General features: G+C 36.3%; 4 protein-coding genes across 4 annotated transcripts; 3 read left to right on the plus strand and 1 right to left on the minus strand.

The window, feature by feature from the left end:
* On the plus strand, positions 1,855 to 8,689 carry LOC18776565 (3-oxoacyl-[acyl-carrier-protein] synthase III, chloroplastic). Its single transcript, XM_007209143.2, has 8 exons — positions 1,855 to 2,547; positions 4,727 to 4,875; positions 5,386 to 5,522; positions 6,756 to 6,861; positions 6,945 to 7,063; positions 7,321 to 7,385; positions 7,541 to 7,760; positions 8,155 to 8,689. Exons 1-8 carry the CDS (start codon positions 2,351 to 2,353, stop codon positions 8,374 to 8,376), a joined length of 1,215 nt encoding a protein of 404 aa, XP_007209205.1. The 5' UTR covers positions 1,855 to 2,350; the 3' UTR covers positions 8,377 to 8,689.
* Positions 8,688 to 10,486, minus strand: LOC18776077 (probable xyloglucan galactosyltransferase GT19). The gene has a single exon (XM_007209218.2). It carries the CDS (start codon positions 10,216 to 10,218, stop codon positions 8,830 to 8,832), a length of 1,389 nt encoding a protein of 462 aa, XP_007209280.2. The 5' UTR covers positions 10,219 to 10,486; the 3' UTR covers positions 8,688 to 8,829.
* LOC18776146 (protein INAPERTURATE POLLEN1) lies at positions 10,899 to 12,771 on the plus strand. The gene is made up of 2 exons (XM_007210501.2): positions 10,899 to 11,621; positions 11,729 to 12,771. The coding sequence occupies exons 1-2, from the start codon at positions 11,606 to 11,608 to the stop codon at positions 12,550 to 12,552; spliced, it is 840 nt and encodes a 279-aa protein (XP_007210563.1). The 5' UTR covers positions 10,899 to 11,605; the 3' UTR covers positions 12,553 to 12,771.
* LOC109949335 (zinc finger MYM-type protein 1-like) lies at positions 22,548 to 23,492 on the plus strand. Its single transcript, XM_020564740.1, has one exon. It carries the CDS (start codon positions 22,548 to 22,550, stop codon positions 23,490 to 23,492), a length of 945 nt encoding a protein of 314 aa, XP_020420329.1.

The raw sequence follows: 27,076 nt of genomic DNA on the forward strand, positions 1-27,076 counted from the left end.
GGTTGAGCCAATACCTTTGTCATTTGTAAAAAAATATATATAAATTTATATTGAAAAATATTGAAATTAAATTTATACTTTTTTAGAGACCTATGCTAATTTTGATGTTTCTGCACTATATGTTGACCACCAATTAATGGGATCTATAATCACAGCATCTGCTTGGCCCTGTAGTGAACCATAAAAACCTTTTTATTGATGGAAGTGAGTGAATTGTTCTCGTAACAAACGGGCCTCACCTTTACTTTCTGATATTGTATCAAAGGCTTTCACAACATTTTCCATGACTTCTATGTCTTCATTAAGGCTTTTTCTAGCCACACCCCTAGTGTTATTTGACTTAAATAAACTTTATCATAAACCTCAATGTTAGGGAAAATGCAAGGCAGTACATGAGAATATTCATTTTTTCCCACCTATGAAGCACAATTTCTTCAACATCATGAAAATATTCGGCATATATTCCACTTGCCATAATATCTTTTATTTCGCCAAGAATATTGTCCATATTTTCATAAATTGCACCCATGTTTTGGCCATCATCAACAACAAATTTTACCGCAAGATAAATTTGACTTTGTGAAATCTTATATTGCCTTAACAAGTTTCCAAAAATTATCATCTTGCACGGTATTTTGAAACAAAGTAGCTAAATTCCTTTTTCCTTCATCTAAATTTTTCAACAAATCTTTCCATGCTCTTTGAATAATAGTAGTTGTAGTGCTTCACTACAATCAATTAGCCTATTTAACAAGATATAATTTGACATAAATCTTGTTTTAGCTACTTTCAATAACTCTAAATGTGACACATTCTTTAAAATTGCCAAAGCATGTGTGTGGTTTAAAAAAAAATTTCACAATTGACTTTCCAATTTTATAAATATTTATAAATGAGATTTAAGGTATGAACAACAATCTACAACCGAGAGTAACATGGAAAGGAATAGGAGATGGGGCAAAAAGATGAAAACAATAGTGGGTAGGTACAAAAATCACCAACAGAGCAAACTCGCTTAATTTTTTTTTAAAAACATTGTGTGTTATATTTCAACAAAAGCAAACTCGCTTATTTTTTGACCCCCCAAAACTTAAATTTCTATGGGCGACTTGAAGTCATAACTAAAAAACCTATATTTACCAAATTGACAGTTGAAATTTGAAAACGATCAACCTACCAACACATAATCAACACATTTCGTGAAGTAATAAGTTAACCTGGTTGTCAATGGAAACAATGGTTCACCTTTCACACAGGTCTTGGTCCCCTTGGACTCTCTTGGTCTATTCAAATTAACATCCAACTAAAAGAAATCACATTTTTATATAAATCATACTGATATTTGAATGATATAATGTTATTTTTTTCACAACTGTGACATGTAAAATAACTGGTCACCAACTTTATTGCTCCTTAAACCTTATTTAGACGATTGTGTAATTCACTCGAATAATAATAATATTATTATCACTAACACCGACGGAGCTAGGATTTGAAAAACGGGGCGGGCTTGATCTCTAAACTAACTCTTTTGTTTCTTGAGTGAAAACTCTTGCAACTAATTTAATCCCCAAATTAAGCTACAAATTAAACTTGAGATTAACTCGTAATTGAACTCTCATAATATGTAATGTAGAAGTAGCTAAACAAAATGGTTTTTTGTTTTGTTTGAGAAACTAGTTTTAACTTATGTCGTGGGGGCAGAGAGAAGTTAGGTGTTGGGACTTTAGGAGTTAAATGCTTTGAAGAATCCAAAAGGTACACACACGATGATGATTTGGAGCTGTCACTCTATGCATTCCAACACGTTCAATTGTCAAAGATGGACCGATCATATTGAGCCACATAAACAATGAAAAGGGAAATAAATGCCACAGTTTCTTAGGTTGCGTCGAGGCTTTTTCCCTACTCCCCCTTCCTCCAAACAACCCACCCATTGAATTGAATTTGTTGTAGAACAACATCTCTTGGAAAGGAGCAAGCAAAGCATGGTGGCATGGCATGACTGTCTTTCTCTCTCCTCTGCACCAGCTTGTAACTTATTGAGAGAAATTGGAAGCATTGGAGTTTGCTCAAATTTGGTTTGACATAATCGCCATATTTATTATTATTTTTAATTCCTCTTTTCTATCTCACTTTGGACCCTCCGAAGAAAGAAGGGTCTTCAAAGCCCGTGTATCTCTGTCTCCGCCAAACGTATTTGATCTTTTCCTCTCATGGGTTTCGTTTACTCCATTAATTGCATGCTTCTGGTGTCATATATTAGCTGAAGCTCTTGGCTTTCAATCTCTCTGGGTTGGCATACTTTGTGGGTCTGAAGTTTTACTTGGGTTTAGAGTTGTGGGTGTAAATGGCCACCAATGCATCTGGGTTGTTTACTACTCCTACAGTTCCAAGCCTGAGGGGGAAGATTAAGCCTTCAATACGCATTTTTGGATCTGGGTTTCGCTCCCCTGATGGAATCTCCAAGAGGGTATTCTGCTCCAGTACCTTTGAAGGCGCAGAGAAGCACGTTGGAGCTTCCCCTTCTGAATCTAGAGCACCCAGGTGAGTTCAGTTCCATTTTTTCCAGTTGATTTAGCCCCTAATTGTTTCATATGTTGGATATGGTATAGCTGTATTTTCTGTAGAATATTATTGAACTGTGTTTGAAGAATACTTTATGGATTTTGATTCATGATCCTTTTTTTTGAAAGCCTTATGATGTGCATTCAATCAAAGAGTTATTTGTTTTATGGATTTACTTGTGCTGCTCGATTTGTTTTGATAATATGATTATTGTTTCATAGGCATGGATGACATAACATTGCATGTGCATATTCTGTTTGAAGGGATGGAGATTAAATTCATATATGTTAGCTTTTGGTGTACAAATCCTATAAATTTCATTTATTTCTTACTTTTAAGCTTCTCATGAGCTGGAATTTTGTGGTGCCTGCTTTCCCATATAGAGATATGCAAGTATTTTTGGGGTTGCGATTAACAAGAGGTTATGTGAACTTTGAGTTGTGAAGACATTGGATACGAGTCTCAAATTTGTTAGCAATTACAGTTCGTACTGGCTGCTGGACTTGAACTGGAAGGACGTTGTATTTAATTCAAACACAATTGTAATTGTTTGTAGAGCTAAATTTCACTAAGGAGTAGAACTGAGTTCAATGCAAAATCACTTTACCTTGTTTGCCAGTTCGTTAGACATATATAAACTGACTTTTGTATGCAAGAACAAATAGTCTAGCAGCAACCGCTTAGTATTGGTTATGGTTCTACTGAAGTAATTTTGGAGTCAGAAATGATCAAATGTGTATGATTTGTGAAATGTAAGGTGTATTAGTTCCCTGGTTAGTAAGTGAAGTTTATTTTGGATACTTCCGTTACTTAAAAGTCGAGAATTATATGATCTTATTCATCTCCATTGTAGGTATAAATAGAATTTACAAGACTTAATCAACTAAGCCAATTACAATCAATTTGAACAAACCAAGCCGACTTTCTAGTAATGACAAACAATTTAAGTGTAAGATTAGGTAAAGTATCTGTGTATATATTATGCGTGTGTGCAAGGCTTAGATTAAGGCACAACTAAGGGGATTGTCTAACAAAGCATGTTTATGACTAACTTGAGGGTAAAATTAACTTAAGAGTCTTTCTCTTATGTAAATCAGTTTGTGGGCATGAGCTTAGGTGCATCAGTATCTGGCAAAACTATTAGATCTCCCTTTGATGATACTTCTGGATGAGGTTACAAGGATCATATTGGTCATTTGAGGTTGCTTGTATCAGTGTTCTTCCAATGGCTACTTCATCTGTCCTCTCGCTCTCTCGCTCTCTCTCTTCAAGGAGGAGAATGTATGAAGGAAGGGAAACGAATGCAATAATCATGAAGAGACTAAAGGTTTAACTATCAGTTTATTCTCTTTTGTAGACTGGCTGAAGTTGAAAAAGACTTTTCTGGCCTATTGTCATCTGGTTATCTTATGAACCCCTTGTATCAGTGTTCTTCCAATGGCTACTTCATATGTCCTCTCTCTCTCTCTCTCTCTCTCTCTCTCTTCAAGTAGGAGAATGTTTTAGATGAAGGAAGGGAAACAAATGCAATAATCATGAAGAGACTATAGGTTTAACATATCAGTTTATTCTCTTTTTGTAGACTGGCTGAAGTTGAAAAAGACTTTTCTTGCCTATTGTTGTCTGGTTATCTTGTGAACCCCTTAAAACATGTTTTCTTGAAGGATTTCACATTGCCTTTAGGAATAAGTTGGTGATGCATCCATCAGTCTTCGCTTCTATCTAGTTATCAATATTGGCCTTTTATAATCGAATTAATGTTTTTTTCTTTCTTGCATTTGGATTCTCTTTGTGCTCAGTAGCCGTCTTCTTTAACGGCTTGGAAAAGGGTGCTAAATGTAGAATATAACCAAATTACTGTAACCCTTTATTAAATGCCTGGTCTGTTGGTTGAATTCTGTCCTGAATGAGTTGGTTATCTGTTTTCTTTAACTAAAGTTTGATTTTTGTAAATGGATTTTAATATTGTCTCCCACATCAAATTATAATTTTGCTAGGTAAAAATTAGACCGAGTTGGACCTTGGCTGATTCTATGTGTTTTAGTACTGAGGTTGCATTTTGGTTAAATGTAGTAAGAGTTCAAGTTGGTAAATGATTATCTGACTGATCTTAAATTTCATCTCTTGTTCCCATGCTTGAAAATATATATAATTACAGGCTTGTTAGTAAAGGCTGCAAGTTAATTGGATGTGGCTCGGCGGTACCCTCCCTTAAGATTTCAAATGATGATCTTGCAAAAGTAGTAGACACTAACGATGAATGGATATCTGTTCGCACTGGCATTCGTAATCGACGAATTCTTTCAGGTTTGTTCATACTTGCTGTGCATGATAATGTCGTAAAGTTAGTAACTGTAAACAGTTTGAGGTGGCTTAGCATGCGTTGAGCTTAACTTAAGGAATTCAGCTTCATAATTTCATATTTGCGGTGCATGTGCACTGCATGACAAGAGGAAGCTATCTGATGGGCCACTCAGCTTGATGAGTCTGAGCTTACCTGGGATTAGGTTGGTTAGCTAGCTGCTTTTATGACCCTTTTTCTCTGCCCGTACTGAACAAATCTGTTACAGAGTTTCCTTGGCTTCACCATTCTATTCGGACAGCTAAAATGATATGGATATTGGGAAATTTGACCTGGTTGATGTTGCTAAGAGGGGCTTTCTTGTGGTTGTGCTGGATATTTTTAATGTTTTTACCTTTTATCTCAGCTCATATTTTATACAACTATGTGTCTCTTTTCTGGTCCTCATATCTAGGTGTGATGGATATTTTTTTGTACCCTTTCTATATACTGACATCCTTATTGTAAAATATCAGGCAAAGAGAGCCTGACAGCGTTAGCAGTAGAGGCAGCACTTAAAGCTCTTGAGATGGCTGAAGTTGATGTTGATGATGTGGACCTAATCTTGATGTGCACATCTTCACCTGATGATCTGTTTGGCAGTGCTCCTCAGGTATATAGATCATTGGATGGTATATCCCATATCTGGATTCAGGTCAAAAAAATTAGAGGTTGAGCTTCTTAGTGGTGTATTATGTGATAGTTTTGTCAATATTGACCCCTTTTATATTTTATTATCTATGCTTTGATGGTGCATAAATCTCTAGGTAAAATGTTTTCATTTATCTAGGTTTGTATTTGGAAGTTATCTTAAGATGAACAATGAAAAGACCATTTCTTATAAGAGAGAAAAAAAAAGAGCAAACGTTCACTGCCTAGCTTTCCTTATTTTATATAGGGGTTCTATTTGGGACAAAGTAGATCCTTGCCTCCTTATGGGCATCTTTGACTAAGTGCCTGTTTGGCATTGTTTATTTAGGGTAATAAGTGATTTTTTAAAAATTTTGAGATACCCAACTCGTTTGGTAAACTGTGAGAAAATCACTTATTGTTAAAAATTGCTGTGAAAAAAAGCTATAAGGGAAAGCAGCTAATAAGGTGCTTTCATTTTCTGATTATGCTGGAATCAGTTTCGAAGAGGCGCTGGATTTAATGATTATGTGACAATCATTTTTTGATTATTCGTAAAATCAATACCTACAACACTTTTAACAAAAAATTTACCAAACGCCAAACTGCTTTGTCTCACAGCTGATTTCTCTCACAGCAAATCTGACAGCGATTATTTTCACAGCACAGCAATGCCAAACTGGGCATAAGCATTTTAGAAAAGTTCCCTTTAGTGATTCATGTTGACTGGACTGGAGTTTTGTACTAACTGTGGCATGTTTTTTTTAAATCCGATTTGTTTGGTTTCTTCCAAGTGTGGCTTAGCTTATTTTATTTCAGTTTTCTCTGTATAGATGGAATTCTTATCCATCTGCTCTTATAATTTGTTTTCTTTCTTTCTATAGAATTTTCTTTTAGTATAAAAAAATTTCCAGTAGGTTATTTTGTTGATTTAGCTTATTGTGCTTATTTAGTTTTATGCTTTTTCCGTGGAATGGGCCTTTGACCAAATACTGTACTACATTGATCACACATGATATAATGAATGAACAACTGAGTAATACCTTATTTTGCATGTTAGAAACCATTGTAGTGTAAGAACAGCTAAATATTGACTAATTGAGCTTGTCATTTTAATAAATTCACTAACAAAATTTTACTATCTGAGTGTTTATGTTGTTTTATTCAATATGGTAGCTTCTTAAGTTCTTAAATTTGTTTTATATTGTAATTTTAGGTTCAGAAAGCACTTGGCTGCAAAAGGAACCCTTTGGCTTATGATATTACAGCTGCCTGTAGCGGATTTGTTATGGGTCTAGTATCAGCTGCTTGCCACATTAGGGGTAACGACTTGGCTTACTTTGCTGTAAGGAGGCCACTGTTACTTTCATGTTTAATTGATTAAACTATAATGCGCAAACTACAGGAGGTGGATTCAAAAATGTTCTAGTTATTGGAGCTGATGCTCTTTCTCGGTTTGTTGACTGGACCGATAGAGGAACGTGTATTCTTTTTGGGGATGCTGCTGGTGCTGTATTAGTACAGGTGTGTTTATGTGTCTTATTGAAGTTTTGACATATCTAACGTGCCCTAGTTTTCTAGATAAGGGTGGTGGGTTCCCTGTCGCCTAGTGACTTTGAACTTTGCTTTATTTGGCAGCCAATTCTGTTTCCAATTTTTTAGAAACTCATATCATACTGTCTTAATTTCGCCATTTCCAAAATTGATGAGTTAAGTTGTTAGTGGAGATCTAGTTGCAAAACATTTGATCCCACTTATTTGAAATTGCCATAATTATGTAGGCCTGCGATAGTGAGGATGATTCTTTGCTTGCTTTTGATTTGCATAGTGATGGTGACGGAAACAGGTTTGTGTTTTCTCGATTTCTGTTTTTGTTTATCCTTTTGACCTTTTTAGCGAGTGCAATATCTTAAGGCGTTCATGTTGATTATGACCGGGGGCACTTATCATTTTTTCCTCTCTGATACATGACTGCTCGACTCTCTCTCCCTTTCTCTGCAGACATCTAAATGCTGCCTTCAAAGAAAGTGAAACAGATGAGTTGGGTTCTAATGGTTCAGTCTTAGGTTTCCCTCCAAGGCGCGCCTCATTTTCCTGCCTTCAAATGAATGGCAAAGAGGTCTTTCGCTTTGCTGTGCGCGTTGTGCCACAGTCAATTGAGGCTGCCCTTGCCAAGGCTGGTCTCCCGACATCTAGCATTGATTGGTTACTGCTCCATCAGGTATGAAGCATGATTTCTTTGGACAGTCCACCTGGGGCCTTGCATATAATTCATCATTTGACTATTATATTTTTCTTGCATCATGTCGAATTTGAAGAAAAAATATTTTAGGGTGGAAAATAGACATATCTAAGGCAAGTTGATCAGCCTAATAATTCTTGATTTCCAAAAATATACCAGCCTGTCATGTATGTTAAGTGAATTAAACTGGTACAATTCTGAGAATAATGCTTTGTTTTTTTCTTCATAAAAAATATAAGTTTGCAGGAAAATAGTTCTTAAAGTTAGCTTTTAATCACCTAAGGGTTTCAGAGTAAACAAGCGACATTGTATTTGTTCTGATAATGGTCAAAGGTGATGGGTAATGGGTTATGACGAAGATAAATCAATGCAGGCAAACCAGAGGATCCTTGATGGAGTTTCTTCTCGCATGCAAATCCCATCAGAACAGGTGATTTCAAATTTGGCAAACTATGGTAACACAAGCGCTGCTTCGATTCCTTTGGCATTGGATGAAGCTGTGAGAAGCGGGAAGGTGAAACCAGGCCATACAATTGCAGCTGCCGGCTTTGGAGCAGGTCTGACTTGGGGTTCTACTGTTTTCAGATGGGGTTGAAACTTCATCTCTCTTGCCAAGATAGAGAACATCCTAATCCTATGAAGCACAGTTTTGCAATTCTTGCTTCACATTCCAAATGTGTTGGATATTGGGGGGCGTTTCAGTGTCATAATCTCCATCAGCTCCCTTTTGTTTCCTTTCTTTCCTCTTTTTTTTTTTTGTTTTTTTTTTTTGTTTGTAGCTTTGGTACCCTCAATAAAAATGTATTCTTTCTTCCTCAGTCCAATAATTTTATTTATTTTTGTTTTTTGAGTCACAATTATGTATCGTTATCTCACTTGTGTAATGAACATTTTCCGAAACCAGAGTAGAGAGAACAGAGTTCAAATTTATCTTATACTGCAGAATTGGTTTATCAAGTGGCATACATAATTAACTAAGTACAAAGACAAACAAATTAATAATTACAATTACAGAATGACAAGAAGAAAAGGCAAAATCTCAGGTAGGTCACTGAGCAAAAACTTGACCTCTAGATTTAATCTTCTGCAAGACACCTTCAATTGCAATATCAAAAGCATCTTTCTTGGCTCTCAAACCGACTGAACTTCCATGCTTCCTATACATAATTCTTGGTATCATCTCCAACACTCTCTCCCTCATTCTCCTGACTTTCCCTCTTGGTATGCTCCTAAGCACATCCAAAATCCTTGTCTCCTTGAACACCACATCCTCCTTGGCTATAAACACCGAAAACTCCCCGAACTGATCCTCTGGCAGGTGCCACCGGTACTGCGCCCTAGCGGACGATTCCTCAAAAAACACGGGAATGCAGCCGGCAACAATGCTGTCGAAGGTGGACCGCCTGGTCGGGGTGTCCCCGGGAGGCTGCAAACAAAAACTTGCCTGCAACATCGGCCTCATGAACCGAATGGGATCATGCTCACAAATCCCATTAGAGCAATCTACAACGTCACAGAGCTTTGAAAACCCACCAACACCACTTCCATACATGCCCACATTGTTAACATTTTTGACATTTTTGTTCATGGTGTTATTTTCACACTCATTTCTAATGCTCCTCCTAATGGTGGGATTACGTCCAACCCCTCCACCCCCGGCAAACATCATAAGCGTGGTGCGCCGAGACCTCCTCGCCCTCTGCACCCAGCTCTCCAACAGAGACAAATTGGGCGGATGAAACGACGTCGGGTAAGGCACGGCGTGCTCCTGCCAGGGCCAGGCGCGAGCTTCGACCGTCAAAGCCGTCACATTGTAAAACTGCGGCAATTCGAGCAACGAAGTGCCCCAAAGAGGCGGGTCGTTTCCCAGCGGCTGAGAGAAATCCCAAGCGGGTCGGGCCAGAACCATGAAATGGTCATGACCCATTTTCCGATTCCACGACTCGGGCGAGTCGGTGGTCAAGAACTCGAACAGATTGAGGCCCTGCTCGGAGCTGGAGTTGTAATCTGGGCCGTACAGGTAGTGGAGGGCGTCGATGCCGGCGTAGTAAGGGACGTAGATGGCGTCGGCGGCCTGGGGATCTGCGGTGAGGCATGGGTATTCGAGCATCCGACGGTGGAAAATGAGCTCCAGCATTAACGGGTCGGTCCGGTACCAGCTGTGGGAGAGGTTGTGGGTTTTCTGGCCCAGGCCATGGTTGGCCAAGTACGGGCAGAAGTCGTCGAACAATGGGTAGCCGGAGCAGTTTGTGAGGAGATCGAGGTTGAAGGCGGGCGGCAGCCGTCTGATGTGGATCCAACGGTTGGTGCAGTCCGAGTCTGATTGCTGATGATCAGGATTGGTGGGGATTTGGGTTGAGCTTGTTTTTGTTGGGAATTGTATGGTTATGGAGATGGAGAAGAAGAGGATTAGTAAAGTGGACTTGTTGGAGGCCATGGAGAGATGCAGAGAGAGAAAGATGGGGGAGGAGAGAGAGAGAGAGATTGGAGGAAATGGGTTATTAATTTTATTTATGGTGGATATTTTAGAGTGAGATTTTTTTTTATAAATGTTGTTATGGTTGTGCTGTGTGTGTTTGGTTGTTTTATCTTTCCCTTTTGAACCTCATTTCACACCACACCATTCACAAAAACCCACAAGGAGTTGGTTTTTGTGTTTGTTGTTTTTCCCTATTTTTTCACTGTTTTTGTTTTATTTTGTTTTGACAGAGAAAATAGTTGTTGTCTTGTCTAGAGAGAGAGAGAGAGAGAGAGAGAGAGCGCTAGAGAGCAGGTTGTTTATTTTAACTGCATGACATGAGTGCATGGTACGTGGGGTTTGACCCGTCAATGTCGGTGAGGTGGATATAATACGGCGGCGTTCCTGCTTCGGCGGATTTTGGCTTGTTTTCGGCGCTTTACAATACAAGTATTTATTTGTGGATTTTAAATTGGGGGATTGATAATTAAGTGGAAGTCTTCTTGTAAGTCAAATGGGCAGCAAATAATAAGTGAAGTTCGTGAGAATAGCAAACTAGAAAGACTTGTTCTACTTTTAATGTTCCTTAAACAGAAAACTAGATCCCCAATTTTATTTCCGCCTAATCTCAAGAAACTTGAAACCCTAAGCTTAATTGTGTTTGAGCTAACTGTATTGAATCTATTAAAAATCAAATCTAATTTGTATGTTACAATTAATGTAACTCAGCAGAAGGAGTCCAAGTGCAATTGTTAAATAATTGAATTGAAATTGTCAGTGGGATATAGCTCACTTAGTTGAGCTATTCCACATCTATTTATGTGAGTAGAAATTTGAAAATCGCAGACACCTATGAATATTTGTGTAAAACTCCCTACTCAAATAATTGAATTGAAATTTGATACGGAGTGCTATCCTATGAATATTTGTTTTGGATTTTGAAAATAAACAATAAAAAATTAAAAAGACATGAAAAAAAAAATTGTGATTAATACACATGTGATTATTTAGGAAATTTATCCATTTATTAATCCCAAAAAAAAAAAATCAAAATAGAAAACTCCCTAGTTCGAATTTAATTGAGGTTGCTAACTCGCTATAAAAAAGGAAAGATTTTACTTGGGCTGATACTAGAGTTTTCTGTTTTAGCCCAATTAAGTTTTTGGTTTGTCAAATATCAAAACCCAGCCACCCTTTAAACTCCCTTTTCCCTCCACAAACTCCACCCTATCACCAAACTTCCCGAAATCAAAATCATCATCCTCTTCCTCTCTTCTTCCCCACAAGAACACCACAAGAACCCAAAAACAGAAACAAAAAAAACCCAAGAATTCCCACCAAGAATCTGAAAAACCCATCTCCAAAGATGCTCAAGGCAGTAGGTAATTTTCTCAATCTCACTCTTGCATTTCTCTAATCTTCTCAAAAACCCACCTGAATTAATCTCCTAATCTCCATTTTCAATTAACCCAATTCCTTAATCTTGCAGGTCTCTTTGGCCGGAAGAAGACAACTCGTCAATTCAAAGACTTCTACGCCGAATGGTTCAACACCCTCAAGAACACGCTCCTCCCTTCTCTCCGAAGCTCAATGTCCGAGTCAGACTCGTCCCTCACTCGGCTCTCGACTCAGATGGAAGCCCTCCACCTCCACTTCCAGTCCTACTACGACGCCCTCGACCTCGCCGCCCAGAACGACGTCGCTCAGCTCCTCTGCCCCACCTGGCGCAACCCTCTCGAGAAGCCCTTCCTCTTCCTCGGCGACTTCCATCCCTACCTCTTCACCAACCTCCTCCGCTCCTTCCTCACCCAAAACGACACCGACTCGGACAACGAAAACGACGGCGACAGCATGGTAGTTCAGTGCGACAGAGGAGACAGGGACCGCTTCGACCGGCCCTGGCACATCGCGACGGCGTGGAGGAGGCCGTCGTACAATTTGATGGAGAGGGTCGAGCAGGTGGAGCGCGGGCTGCGGCTTATGGTGCCGGCGCTGGCGGCGCGTGCTAGGGACGCGCAGGTCGGGTTCTTGGAGCGCGTGGCGAGGAATTGGGCTTTTGGGACCCACAAGGCGGCGGTGGAGGAGGCGATGGCGGAGCAGAATGAGGAGATGGTGGGGGTTTTTGTGGACGCCAATAGGCTGAGGAAGAGTGTTCTTGTGGAGATTATGGGTGCAACTAGCGTTTTCCAGGGTGCTCTGTTTCTTGAAGGGTTGGCCCAATTTCTTGTTGGGTTCAGAGATCCTGAACTGCTTGCTCAGTTTGAGCTCTGCAAGACGCCTCTCAGCAAGCAGAGTAAGTTGTTGGCGATTTGATTGGGTTTTCTGCAATGTTCTTGCATATCTTGACGCCTTTGGAGTAATTCAAGTTTTTGTTTTTTGAATGGTTTGATTTAGCAGCATTATGTGCTCTGTGTATTTTTCTGATTTGGTGCTGATTTTGTTATCTGCCATGCTTATCAGAGAAGGCTTAAAGTATGATTTGATTTGCACAAGATGTAGAGATTGGAACTTGGTGAATGTTGTTGTTTTGAACCCAGTTCTTTTTTTCTTTTCTTCTTTTTGGTCAGAGTTCTGAACCCAATTCATATATATTGGGATTGATACTAAAATCAGGCCTGTCCACACATTCATATTATAACAGTTACATACAGCCTGATTGTCTGTAATAATTATGGCCCAAAGCCCATTATAAATACCCTTCTTGGCCCTTCAATCAGTCCAGTTATAAGTTTTGTAACTTCCCACTTTCTTTCTTTCCAAATCTTATTGTTAGAGATTTTTTATGCGTGGCCTGCCACCTTGCACTTTCATAGCTCAGTTTGTCTACAGACAAAACTATGGGGTTTAATTTGATCAGATTTTCTCATATGTGGACGTTTGGACTTTATTACTGTGCGGATGTCATATATTTTCTACTAACTTTCCATGTTTACAATAGAGTCCGCACAGTAATAATGTCCGCATCGGAGAACAACTCTTAATTTGATTTCCATGTTAGTCTCTTCCATGCCCTGCTGAATTATGCAACTATGCCTTTTTTTTATTTATTAAAATGATGATGACAAGGATTACAATTGAGAATGAAAAGGACAACAACAACAACAGATTAATAATGTGATTTCTAATATTGGAAATTGTGGACCTCTGTGTATGGCAAAAGATTAAGTCTAAATAAGAAGGAATAACCTGCGAAACTGCAGCCCCCCCAGATGGCATATATTCAATAATAATATTAGTTTTTAAAACATGGAAAACAGATCAAGTGCCTTGTCTTCCGTTGGAGCATGTGGTCCTCTTAATGCCAAGGGATACAACAAAATCCACATATTTCCCCTGTTATTATATCTTATGTCTTACTCATCTCAACCTATCATCACCTGAACTGCATGGAGACTCATCTATTCTATATATATATATATATCTCCGTAGCAGAGAGAGAGAGAGAGAGAGAGAGAGAGAGAGATGAATTACAGTGTATAAAACAGAAGAGCATAGAAAACTGCATGCTCATCTGCAAAAGGAGTAAGTTAATTTTGATTGTTTGTATTAACTATTAACTAGAGAAAAGGAAATCTAGGGGAACACTGACTGACCAGTGACCGCATCGATCAGAAGCATGGATTATGAATTTATGATGTGATTTGTTGGTTGCCTTATCCATTTGATCAATTAACTGTCAGCAAAAATATGAATCAAAACTGTTCCCCAGGTTCATAAAAGAAAGTTAAAACAGTTATAATATTATGTACTAGATTAAGAAACTTAAGCGCGGTCACTTCGTAATTAGTACGTGCACATATGTAGGAAACTTATGTTTAGTTTTTAATTTAATTTTAATTGGGTTTTGTGAGAAGTTGAGGCCACGCTTCAGATTCTGCAAAACAACAGCTGTCCAGAGTCAAATTAAATTCATGAAATTGAAAACTTGATTGCACGTTGTGGTTGGTCTCATATCATATGTATTATGTAACGTGAATTCCAACTCATTAAGATATATAAAGAGAGATACCTGAGATGCTTATTGTTTCATAGGATTAGTTATATATCAATGTTTGATCCGCCCCTGCAGAATCAGGACGGTCAACTTTGGCCTTGGCAACTTCTAACCTATGCAACTTGCCTTTTTAGGTCTTTGTTTTTGCTCAATCTGGTAATTTGAAAATGTGACACAGATCTCTCTCTCTTCTGCAAATGATGAAAAGTTCAGAACTTTTGGTCTTTTTAATGTTGTTTTAAAGGTTATCTTCCACCCCAAATTGATCATATTTATTTATCATTCCTCTCTCTCTCTCTCTCTCTCTCTCTCTAGAATGTTTAACATATCCTAGCTGCTATATCTATATACACTTGTGCTGCTCTGCTGCACTAGTTATATAATCCTTATCTTCTTCCCAAATATAAATCAGAAACCTTTGCATGGATATGGAAATTCAATGACCAATAGTGCAACATGTTAATACTTAAATATATATATATATATATACCAAACACTAGTACTATAGTTTGTTTTACTAGCCAATTAGGCAATTGCTAATTAAAGATATAAATACTAATTATACTAAAGGTAAGTATTGATTGTAGGAATTAGCAAAAGCCAAAAATGTTTTGTTACTCTTAGTCAGGAATGGTGTTTGGCATCAGTAAAGCAAGGGAGGTTATCAAAGCTGTTTGTTCGGGGGACGAAAGTTATGAGGCAGACGGTGCATTGGTTGAAGAAGTGAAATTCTTAAGTTGTTTTTGCTCTTTTAATTGTTATTGGCAACATGGCCAATGCAATAGAGTAGCTCATTTTCTTGCGCGGTTTGCGTTAAGCTGCACAAATTATGTAACATGGATTGAGGAGGAGCCAACTTGCTGGCTGACCCCAATCTTCTTGCTGCTGGTGTTTCTTTTTCATGATCAATGAATATGAATGAATCTCGTTCTTTCTTTTTCTTTCTTTTTTTTATAAAAAAATAACCCAGGACCCTCACTCATTCACACATGAGCATGTGACATAATTAACATCTAGTGGCCGACACCACGATGTTCAAATAATTCAATGATTTTTGTCCATAGCAAAAGCTACAAGCAAATTGCCAATTTCCCAATATTATCTTTCTACCAGTCACTGTATGCATATATACATAATTAATTTGTGGCTGCGAAATTGAGTCTTTCAATCGAGAACTTGGCAGATGCATGCATGCATGCAATAATAATGTTGTTATAAATATATAAATTGAATCACATGACTAAGACTGAGCTTTATCTAAAACAAAATTGGCTTAGCTTAATTTCATGGTGTGGGGACCCTACACTATATAACTACCACTCCATTTATGCAAATAATAGAGCCTTTGTTGCCAATCCTAACATGACAGTTCATAAGGCTTGTTAACTATCGTAATCAAAAAAATAAAGACATATCAACTAATTTTTGACTTAGTTTGAGGAGATTTCAGGTTCGAGGATATATATTTGTGATGAATTTGATACTTGCTTGTAGTTAACCTCATTGTAATAGTATAACTTTGATGTGAATGTATTGGATCGTCGTAAAAGTATCTTATATACAAACGAAAACATTATTATTGCCATTGTTTGAAAAGGGGGACTGTCTTTCTTCACCAAACAACGCCATTAATTTTCATGAGAAATTGACAATGCACTTTGTGTCACTATATATAATGTGTCACTTTTGACTTTATTATCCTTTTAGACTTTGTCAAAAATAGCAATTACCTTCACGGGAAGCAACCCTAGTGATGTAGAAATTTCAATTATATCTAGATTTTGTCTATTTGTACATCAAGAAACCAATTATTTAGCTAAGATTAGACTAACTAAGGGGCAAGTCTTTTTCTCATATATGAAGAATCAAACTGATTTAGTTTTTGTCTTCTAATTGGAAAACTCCAATTCATCACTATGACTTGCTTCCATGTATGTACCTAACTTTACTTTGAAGTAGCAATCGGGGTCATATTTTGTTTATAATAATATTACGTGGTAAAATTAAACAAATTAAGTAGATACACTTAGTGTGCAAGACTAACCAGCTGATGAAGTCATTGATGATATCAATTGATCCCATGTCTTTACGGCAATGTTTTATTGATAGTAAGATTTAATATCGTGCACGTAGTGTTATCATCTTATATTTTTTGTTAATAAATACGGGAGGAGGCACATTGGGAACAATGTAATCCCATGCCCCCACTCAAATTTTTATTTTTTTAAAAACTACTATGATGTTATGCATTTTAGTACATTAATGGCATCATAGTATGTAATGTATTTGTCTATTTCTTGCCATTTTTCTTGCAATTGTGAACTTGTGTTGGTCAATTTTTAATTTATTTGATTCCATATATATGATTGTGTATTGAATTGATTGCCCAATTTGTTTCGATTTATAAGCTTGAGAAGATCTTCATATTTGTTTCAATTTAAATTTTGTCCATATGTTTTTTTCACTTATCGAATGATTCTTCAAAAGAAAATCAAAGCCTTGATAAGTAGTGGATGAATGATTGTTTGGTTGCCTATATTGAGAAATAGTATAGATGACAAGGCTATTATGCAATGATTGTAATAAATATACAATATGATTTTTCATATATGTGACATATATAATGTTTTGGTATGTATTGTTAGCTCAAATTTTTTATTTTTTATATTTTTTATCAGATGACCCCACATACATGAAATTCTGACTTTGCCAATAAACCACCGTTCGTAATATTTTTTTTCTCCATTTTCTTCTCCAAAATAATTAAATTATTTATCCTGATAAGAATAATGTTATTGTCAATTCTAACAATGAATTGCATGGCAGTAAACCTAATTAATCATCCCGCATATTCGCACTCAATTGATGGATCATTCGGAGTTTTAAATTTATTATTAGACCTAACTTGCTTGCTGCATTGGCATTAATTAGACCAAGAGACATGATACGTAGAATAATATTCACAGCCATCGATCCCAATCATTTTTACTTTAAAGCTCCTTGATGGGTCGGTCTTGGAATATATCAAGTTTGATTTTCTTTTTCAATAACTATCAAAAAGTTCAAACTCATCATGTATCTCAATCCTAACATTATTCTTGTTCTCATTTCTTTCTCACCCCACCTAAGGTAGCTCTATAAGCTGAATTTGTTTTCCTTAGGTATTAAGTTACGAAGGAGTGGAGTTACGTGTGAGCTTAAAGTGACCATGACGTCTATACTAATACGTGCTAGTTCCGCCATTGACGCTGTATACAACATACATTAAATGATGAAAATGAAATGCGTGACATCGATATTATTTATAGTGCATATTTACCAATCCAAAAATAAAGGGAATAGAATGAGACATTCCCATCAAGTTATTACTAATTGTCTAGGATAAAAAAAGAGAATGCTCGATTCTCATCAAAGATACTTACATGTTCTTGAGAATATTAGAACCAAAACCCAGAAAAAGATTACTAAAAATGTGTGACAAAACAATTTATATTTTAATGTTATACTTCGTAATTAATCAAACCCACCTAACCGATATTATTGGTTAATTATAATTAACGACCAACTGAAATTATAATAAACAACAAAAAATATGAAGTCAAACATCTCCGCCGATATATCAAATTTACTAATTAATTAAACATGTTTTTTCGAAAATGCTTCACTGTCCTTAGTCACTCAAATTACACATTAAATATTTAAATAATAATAATAATAAACAAATAAATAAGAAAATTAAAAAAAAGAAAGAGCTAAGCAACTTCACAGAAGCAGCTTTTGTTTTGGTTTACAGCTTCCACTCCACGTCCCAAACTGCTGGAGGTTTTGTATACTTTACTCAGAGTCTTGGGTCGGCCTAAATTTCCCGTCAGCTCCGAGTCAGCTTCTAGCCCCTGTTGCCGTGTCACCGCCACGTCACCCACTCACTTTCCTCGAAGTTCGTGCGTGGTGGTGGCCCACATACGGAACGTACCGAGAATCACCCCCCACCCATTGGATGGGCAGTCACAGTCAGCTTCCGCCCCCGCCTAAAGCATCTCGCCACGTCAGCATGTGAACTTCAAATTCAATTATTTCGATTTTCAGGGGGAGGAGAGGGGCAGCAAGGAGCAACGTAATTTGGTTGGTGGGGGCCCAGCAGGGGTTGTCGTTTACATTGAGGACAAGGTTTTGCCTAGTGTAACTGAGGTGGATCAGTTGACCCCAGGATCCTGCCCTGCGGTTCTACGTCAACTAGTTATTTGTAGTTTTGGACATTTTTTTTATAAATTTTTTCACGGTACATTCATGTCATAGACATGAACATATTTAAATACCACATTGATTGATCATCATGACTTATTGAGTGATATATTTGACCTTTTAAATGATATATCGACGATTATGACTTAAACGAGTGTGACATTTTCATATGTTTGTACTTACAATGTAGTGGTGTAAACACATTTTGTATTTGCAGCTACGTAAAATATCTACTATATGACAATGTTCTTTTATATGTAGTCCAATGACGATATTTCAATTGGTAGTTTCTTTGTGTGTCGGTTGCACAAGAAAATTCATCATTCTTATGTAAACTTTTTAACCAATTACTTGGTTGGTATTCAAACTGAGAGAGCAAAGTTTGCATCTTGTCCTGAACAATACTTACTTTTATAGAATGAATTTTATTAAAATGAGTATAAAAGCTTGATAAACATTGTTAATTCATTGTCTAACACCTTAGATTTTGTAGTATATAGTGTTCGTCTAATATTATTAGCTTTTCGGCTGGCTCAGGTTATTAGGAATTTATAGTTGTCATATTATTATTAGGGTGACTCTCTTTACATCTTTTGTTATTTTTTATACTTTTTATTAATCTAATAAAATTTTACCACCTTTTTATCAATGAAAAAAATATATTCTTCGCAAGTGATTATGAGTTCGATCCTCATTCATGACTTTCGTTGATTTGCAAAGTGCATGATGATTGTTGGGTCCTGTTAAAGTGAGTAAAGCTGGTAGTAACAAAATAGAGTTTGAAAAATATATATAAAAGGAGAGGATCCCAATCAACCAACAATCAATTCTCAGATGGAGGAGGAACACTCAAGGCAAATATTCAAAACTAACTGTACAACCAATCATTTTGCATGAACAATATATTATTTTAGGTTGCCTCACAGTCAAACAGTCCCTCCAATTACGGTTCGACTGTGGATTTCTTTTCACACCGTCCAGGTAGCCGACATATGCGCATTTACATGTGCACAGTGAACATAAAGGAAAAAAAACATTTACATGTGCACAGTGAAAATTGTAAAAGATGGTCGGTAGGAATTAAGAAGAAAAATAAAGGGTAGCACGTGTTGTGTGGTAGGTCCTTTCTTCTCTGCCAATAATTCAAGCATGCATACCGCCGCTTGATCCAATGCACTATTGGTGTCGTAGTTGCCTTTGACTTTCTGGCAGTTGAACTTGTAACCAAAGGTAACAAAAACCACTTCTGGGTGGCTGCTACAGAGACAGCTACCCATAATATATATATATATATATCGATACTTACTAAACTGCAGTTTAAAATAATCCCCACGTTTGCAATGATATATATTTTTCAAAGGTTTGAGAAAAATAAGGAAGAATTTGAAAAACGTGGGGATTAGTTCCCTTCAAGATCAAGTCTTTCGGCTTTTGATATGTCTCTTCAAGATTAAGAGAGGTTTTTTTTTATACCAAACCCTAATTTGGTCCAGCTTCCACAACATATTGGAGGGAATAAATACTTTGTCGAATTATCATTGAAGTTTTTAGCTTCAAGTTAAAAAGAGTTCATGTTCAACTATCACTCTTTATACTTAACCTTCCTATTGCTCATTTTTCACGACTTGATGTAGAAATTATCTTTATATTTAGGGGCGGAGTCATCTTAGGCCCAGGAATCACGTGACTACTAATTTAAGATGGTGCCCACAACTTTTTATTTTATTTTAATATAAATGATCAGTGGCGGATCCACGTTGGGACAAGAGGGGTCGGGCGACCCCTTGAAAGGCTGGAAATTTGGCAAGGGACTTCATGAAAGCCCCCTTAGACAGCTGCTGGAAGCCCCCTTGTATGCACACAAAGTGCTCGACGAAAGTCCCAAATGAAATGTCCTGCGCTGCTGCGCTACGCGTATTTTTTTTTTAAAACGAGCCTTGCCAAACGACGTCGTTTGGTCCAAGGCTCAGTCAAATTTTTTTTAATTGACCTGGCCTCAAAACGACGTCGTTTTGGGCCAGGTTAAAAAAAAAAAACAGATTACAGAACAGCACGCACAGCAGCACAGATTCATTTTCTCCAAACCTTTCATTCCCAATTCCACAGCCCCTCTTCCCATCCTCTCAAACCCTAACCTCCCAACGTTCGACAACCTCCATCAACTCTTCGTCGGTGGCCCAGTGCCGATCACCACCACCTTCTACCGCCGTCCGCCGCCCATTTTTTAAACTACAAGTAAGTAAGCATGGAAAATCTGATATTAATAATTATAGTGATAATATATATTGTTGATATTGATATTTTTTTTTTATGTAATGAAATTTGTGGATATGAATCATATTGATTGATTGAGTTTATGCTTGAAATTTATGGATATGAATCATATTGATATTTTTTTTTATGTAATTAAATTTATGGATATGAATCATAGTGATAATCATATTAATGTAGATTGATTGAGTTTATGCTTGATTGATAATATGAATTGATTAGGTATATTAAATATTGATTGCTATTTGATATGATAATTTGGTATATTGAATATTGATTGATATGGGTTTAGGGAGTATATTGAATATTGAGAGTGGGTTATTGAAATTTTCATATTCATATGATAGTTTGGATAAAAATTAATGATTGATTGAATTAATTGATTTGTAGATTTATGGAACGATTCTTTAAAAGAAAATTATCTACGGATAGTTCTTCTCTGTCTAATCCGGGTAGTTCAAATGCAAGACCAATTGAAGTAGATGAGATCTTAGCTAATCTTCAAGCAGACCCTGGACTAAGAACTCGAATGGCGGATTATAGTCCTAATATTCGGGATGAGATCCGAAGGGCATATCTACAAAAGGGACCTTGTCAACCTAGAAGTTATAAGTTTCCACAAACTAATCAATCAGGAATTAATAGACGCTTCATTGCTCATTGGTTTGATGATCATGATTGGTTGGAATATAGTATTGCTAAAGATGCTGCGTTTTGTCTTCATTGTTATCTCTTCAAATCTAATTTTGATCAAGTGGGTGGTGATGCATTCACTGGGGTAGGCTTCAATAATTGGAAGAAGGCGAAAGAAAGATTTAACCTTCATATTGGACCGGTTGGTAGTGTTCACAACCAAGCTAGAGAAGTTGCTTACAATTTAATGCATCAAACTACACACATTGAAACAATTGTGATCAAGCAAACAAGCCAAGCTCGCACGGCTTATCGCACTTGCTTGAATGCATCACTTAAGTGCACTAGGTATTTGTTGCGGCAAGGGCTTTCTTTTCGTGGTCATGATGAAAGTGCACAATCAAGTAATAAAGGGAATTATTTAGAGCTCTTGCAATTTCTTGCGGATCATGATGAAAAAGTTAAGGCCGTTGTGTTGGAAAATGCTCCGGAAAATTTAAAGTTAATAGCTCATTCAATTCAAAAAGATCTTGTCAATTCTTGTGCCAAAGAAACCATTAATCTTATCTTGAGTGATGTAAAAGATAGATATTTTTCAATAATGGTGGATGAAGCACGTGATGTTTCAATAAAGGAGCAAATGGCGATGGTGTTGCGTTATGTGAATGACAAAGGACAAATAATTGAAAGGTTTGTGGGGGTTCAACATGTAACTGACACTACTTCAAGTGCACTAAAGGAAGCAATTGATGAATTCTTTTCTTCCGCGAATTTGAGCTTTTCCAAGCTACGAGGACAAGGTTATGATGGAGCTAGCAATATGATAGGTGAGTTCAATGGCCTTAAGACAAAGATTTTGAGAGAACAACCTTGTGCATTTTATGTTCATTGCTTTGCTCATCAACTTCAACTAGCTCTTGTTGCGGTAGCAAAGAAAAACATTGATGTCAACTCTTTTTTCACAACGGCTAATAGTTTGGTTAATGTTGTTGGAGCATCTTGTAAGCGTCGCGATGCACTTAGAGCACAATACCAAGAAGAGCTTGTGAGAGCTTTTGAAGATGATTGTCTTATAACGGGGCGTGGCTTAAATCAAGAAAGGACTCTCAAACGTGCCGGCGATACACGATGAAACTCACATTATGGTACGTTGATTAGTATCATTTCTATGTTCCCATATGTGGTGAATGTGCTTCAAATGATTGTTGATGATAATCCTAATGATAGTTCGGGTGAAGCCTATAAGTTATGGAGAGAAATACAATCTTTTGAGTTTGTGTTTCACTTATTTGTAATGAAAGCTATATTGGGAATGACAAACACTTTGTCTCTAGCATTGCAAAAGAAAGATCAAGACATTGTGAGTGCAATGAATTTAGTGAAAACATGCAAGGAAAACCTGCAGTTGATGAGGGATAATGAGTTTGAAGAATTGGTTGAGCAAGCATCCTCGTTTTGTTACAAACATGATATTATAGTTCCTACCATGGATGAGGAATATGTAATTCCAGGGAGATCACGGCGTAATGCTCCAATGAAGACAAATTATCATCGTTATCGTGTGGAGATCTTTATTCATGTAATTGATGGGCAACTTGCGGAATTAAATGATCGCTTCAATGAGGTAAGTACTGAGTTACTTACTTGTTTGGCATGCTTGAGTCCAAAAAATAACTTTGTGGCTTTTGACAAACGAAAGCTAGTTCGTCTTGCTCAATTTTATCCTTATGATTTTTCGGATAGAGACTTATTGATGCTTGAAGATCAACTTGGTGTTTATGTTCATCATATGCGTTCGAGTAGTGATTTTTCTCAATCGGAAGGGATTAGTAGTCTTGCGAAAAAAATGGTGGAGAAAGGAATGCATGAAATATTTCCTTTTGTGTATTTGCTTCTTACATTGGCTTTGGTTTTACCGGTTGCAACTGCATCAGTGGAGAGGGCATTTTCCGCTATGAATATTATTAAAAATCCACTTCGCAACAGAATGGGAGATCAATGGTTGAATGATAGCTTGATTGTTTACATTGAGAGAGATGTTTTTGCTTGTATTGATAACGAAATTATAATGCAACGTTTTCAGAATATGAAAACTCGTCGTGGACAATTGTAACTTGTATTATTGGTTTTGTTATGAATTATGAATGGAAGTACTATCTTTGTATCTTTTTAGCATTATTTTCTTTGTAGAAAAATTTCAGAACTTTTACACTAAGCCCCCTTGCCTACATAATCTTGGATCCGCCACTGCAAATGATATTATGTTTCAATCGTTTTGAGTGACTCTGCTTAGTAATTCTCTAAAACGTTCAGAGTACTACCATACCGTAACGACCTTTTTTGAACTTTAGTTCTATATACAATGTATCAACCATACCTAGTCTATATCCAATGTATCAAGCACCTATAGAAACTATAACAACTCATAACTCTGTATTGAACAAATCTCTTTAGCTTTTTCAAAGATATCTTTTTGTCTACTTACTTTTTATAGTTAATTAGATATATGTATTAACAATTTTCTACTTTGATTATGCTGCATCACGATGATGTGTATTTGTTAAATTTCAGATTTGTATAGAAATAATTATATGAAGAAAAAAAAAAACATGAGTTATTTCATCAAATACTTGCCCTAGAAAATTCAAAAGTATTATACTGCTTTTTGCATTTGCCTTCTCAACATGTTGAAAGGTTAACTTCTTAGAGGAACTCATGTCACATATTTAGCAACGTGTACTTGCTTGGCCATGCAAGCATAAGTATATATTAAGGACTTTTATTTAATTTATTGCCATTGACCATAAAGGATGTGAAATGTTGCTCTTAAAGAATATCCATCATATATGTTTGGTTCTTTCTCACCATTCCTCCAGAGAAATACCATTAGACCACAAACTAGTTGGTATCTAACATATATATATATGTATGTTAAAGAAACCGTATATGGCCAAATTATTTTTAACTTTGTTGCTTATTTTATTGAGATATTTAATGATATACCCATTTTTAGCACTAATATTATAAATAAACCATACACCATTGAATTTCTATAAACAAATTAAAAAAAAAACTCCAAAAAAAATAGCTGGCTTTATTGAATTTAATATTAATTATTAAATTACTTTGATGCCCAATTGAGTGTTTTGGGTATTTTTATGAGATTTTGGGATTGGACTTGTTTTAAGAAATTGATGGCAGTTTTGTAATTTATAAGAAGTTAAAAGCCTCTTTGTTATGTTGTAAATGAGCTTTGGGTGTGTTTCTAAAGTCCATTTCATATGAGGTATTTTTATAATTTGGGCCCCTATATTGAGTATAATAGTGAATCTCTCTATTTTATTTCCTTACCGACCTTGTATTTCTACTTTAACAAAACACTCTCTTCCCACCTACTATTATTCCTAAGATAACTCAACTTTTTTGTTTAATATTGTGGATAAAAAATTGTAAAAGTACGATGAAAGATAACAAGATCTTGCTAGGAAAGTCCATTTTGTTATATATTGCCCAAAAACACGCAATCAAAGGATTGAATGATATGAGAAACGTTAGACAATAATTATAGGGTCTAGTGAGTTTAGATGGATATGTAGATAAGTGGGTGGAGAAAGAAGGATAACTTTTATAAATAAATAAAATCTAGGTCCTTAGATGTCTATTTGCAAAGTGGTAAATTTGTCATCAACAATTTCATTAAAAAATAATGGAAAAATACAAATAATCTTGAAGGAGGAATGGAAAAATAAGAAAGGAAGATGAAAAAAGCATCATTTTTTTTAAATAAATAAAAATATAAACGATAATCTAAATTATTTTAATATTCAAAAAGAATATTTAAACTCGATGCAAGCGTGACCGGCTAACCTAAAACTATATATGCAGGATCACTCTTCTTTACCAGATGAGTTTATGGTCCAACCCAATTCAATTAACACAAATTCAAAGACAGTAATTGGACCGCCGAGAAAAAGCAACCATTGGACCGCATCTGCCTTTCTTTTCATAAAACACAGAATTCCAGCTTTACCCCCATCCTCCACATCCCTCACTTTAATTTCCTTTTTGTGTTTCTGCCATTTTCCATTTTCAGCTTTTACCTTTAAAAGTTGAAAAAAGAGCACATACGGGAAAAAAAAAGAGGAAGCAGCTTTTAAAAAAATTATTATTATTCAAGGGTCCCAACCCAAGGGCGATTTTGACAGGTGGGATGGTGGGCCACGTGACGAGTCACAGGAGCTTCGTGCGGCTCCAGCTGTGAAAAAACAAAAACAAAAAAGCGGGCTCGCTTTACACGCGAGTACCGAGAGAGAGAGGGCCTCTCGCGCGTTGGTTTGTCACCACAATTTTGCAGCCTTGTGACGCCACACACTGGCCTCATCAGAATGCAGCCACTTTCTCACGTGACACTCTCCCACCTCCACCTCTCCACACGTGTATATATATATGGCAAATTCGTGGCACTATATTTTTGATATAAATTTTAATATAATTTTTGAGTTATTAAATTACTCTACTTTTAAAGGATCAGATTAAATATTACATAACTTTTTAATATGAAAAATAAATTAAAATATTTTTCTCTCTCCTCTCTCTATTTTCTCAAAAAGGTAAAATTCTATCAAAAAATATTTTTTTTTTCTCTCTCCACTAACCATTCTCTGCTTATTATCATCACTAGACGAGGCAGCCGTCGCCATGGTGAATGCTCCCAAGCACACCTTACACAAGGTCACCAATAGAAGAAAGGAAATGATAGCCTTACTGCCCAGCACCCAATCAAGAGGTGGTGGAGAAAAGAAGGTGAAGGGGACCTCTCTTTTCTAAGTTCATTGGTTAGGTTTGTAGTTTGTGTTGCTTTGTATCTTGTGTGGAGCTTTAAAGCAAATGTGGTAGACAAGTCCTTATTCTTAGTTGTTCTGTTAAACATCGAATTGTTCTGGACAATCTTTCTCAAATCAATTGAGATTAGAATTTTAATTCAAAAAAAGAAAAATAAATATCTATCTTGATGCTTTGGTTCTTTCGCTTCATTCAGAATAGACATTCATTCATTCTCTCTACACGAGGGATTTCAAATTTTTTGGAAATGAATGAGAGAGATCAAGAAGTTTTTTTGGTCTGATAAAAGAAAGAGTTTAGCATAGAGTGTTGATGAAGAGAAATAGGAGAGAGAAAAAAAAAATTTGTGATAGAAATTTACATTTTCGAGAAAATAGAGAGAGGAGAGGGAAAAACATTTTAATTTATTTTTCATGTCAAAAAGTCATGTCATATTTAATCTCATTCATTAAAAGTGGAGTAATCTAATGGCTCAAAAATTTTGTCAAAACTTGTGTCAAAAATATGGTGCCACAGATCTGCCCCCTATATATATTTCCGCATACTAAATGTTAAACACCATTTTAGTGACTAAATTTTACACGAAAATTCAATTTGATTACTAAAACAAAAAATAGCCAAATTGATCACTGTATTTCTCAAAGTTTACAATTTGTAGGCATTCCATTATCTTTCATTAAGTGCAGTTTTTATTTTTAGTTTTTGAATTTTTGTAGAAATGTTACCTGAACTTATACCAAAGTTTCAATTTGTCACCTTAAAGAAAAATTTAAGAGAAATGTCATCCTAAACTCACGATTTGTCATCCAACTTTAACACAATTCAAATTTCCATCCATTTTAAGGGTATTTTAGT

This window comes from Prunus persica, chromosome G5 (assembly GCF_000346465.2).
Source record: "Prunus persica cultivar Lovell chromosome G5, Prunus_persica_NCBIv2, whole genome shotgun sequence".
Classification (NCBI taxonomy): Eukaryota; Viridiplantae; Streptophyta; class Magnoliopsida; order Rosales; family Rosaceae; genus Prunus; species Prunus persica.

What these genes read in the sequence shown, in the direction of transcription:
- LOC18776565 (XM_007209143.2), top strand. Translation starts at nt 2,351, where the DNA reads ATGGCCACCAATGCATCTGGGTTGTTTACTACTCCTACAGTTCCAAGC. An exon ending in TCTGAATCTAGAGCACCCAG is followed by an intron (nt 2,548 to 4,726) that starts GTGAGTTCAGTT and finishes ATATAATTACAG; the next exon opens with GCTTGTTAGTAAAGGCTGCA. An exon ending in TAATCGACGAATTCTTTCAG is followed by an intron (nt 4,876 to 5,385) that starts GTTTGTTCATAC and finishes GTAAAATATCAG; the next exon opens with GCAAAGAGAGCCTGACAGCG.
- LOC18776077 (XM_007209218.2), bottom strand. Translation starts at nt 10,218, where the DNA reads ATGGCCTCCAACAAGTCCACTTTACTAATCCTCTTCTTCTCCATCTCC.
- LOC109949335 (XM_020564740.1), top strand. Translation starts at nt 22,548, where the DNA reads ATGTTCCCATATGTGGTGAATGTGCTTCAAATGATTGTTGATGATAAT.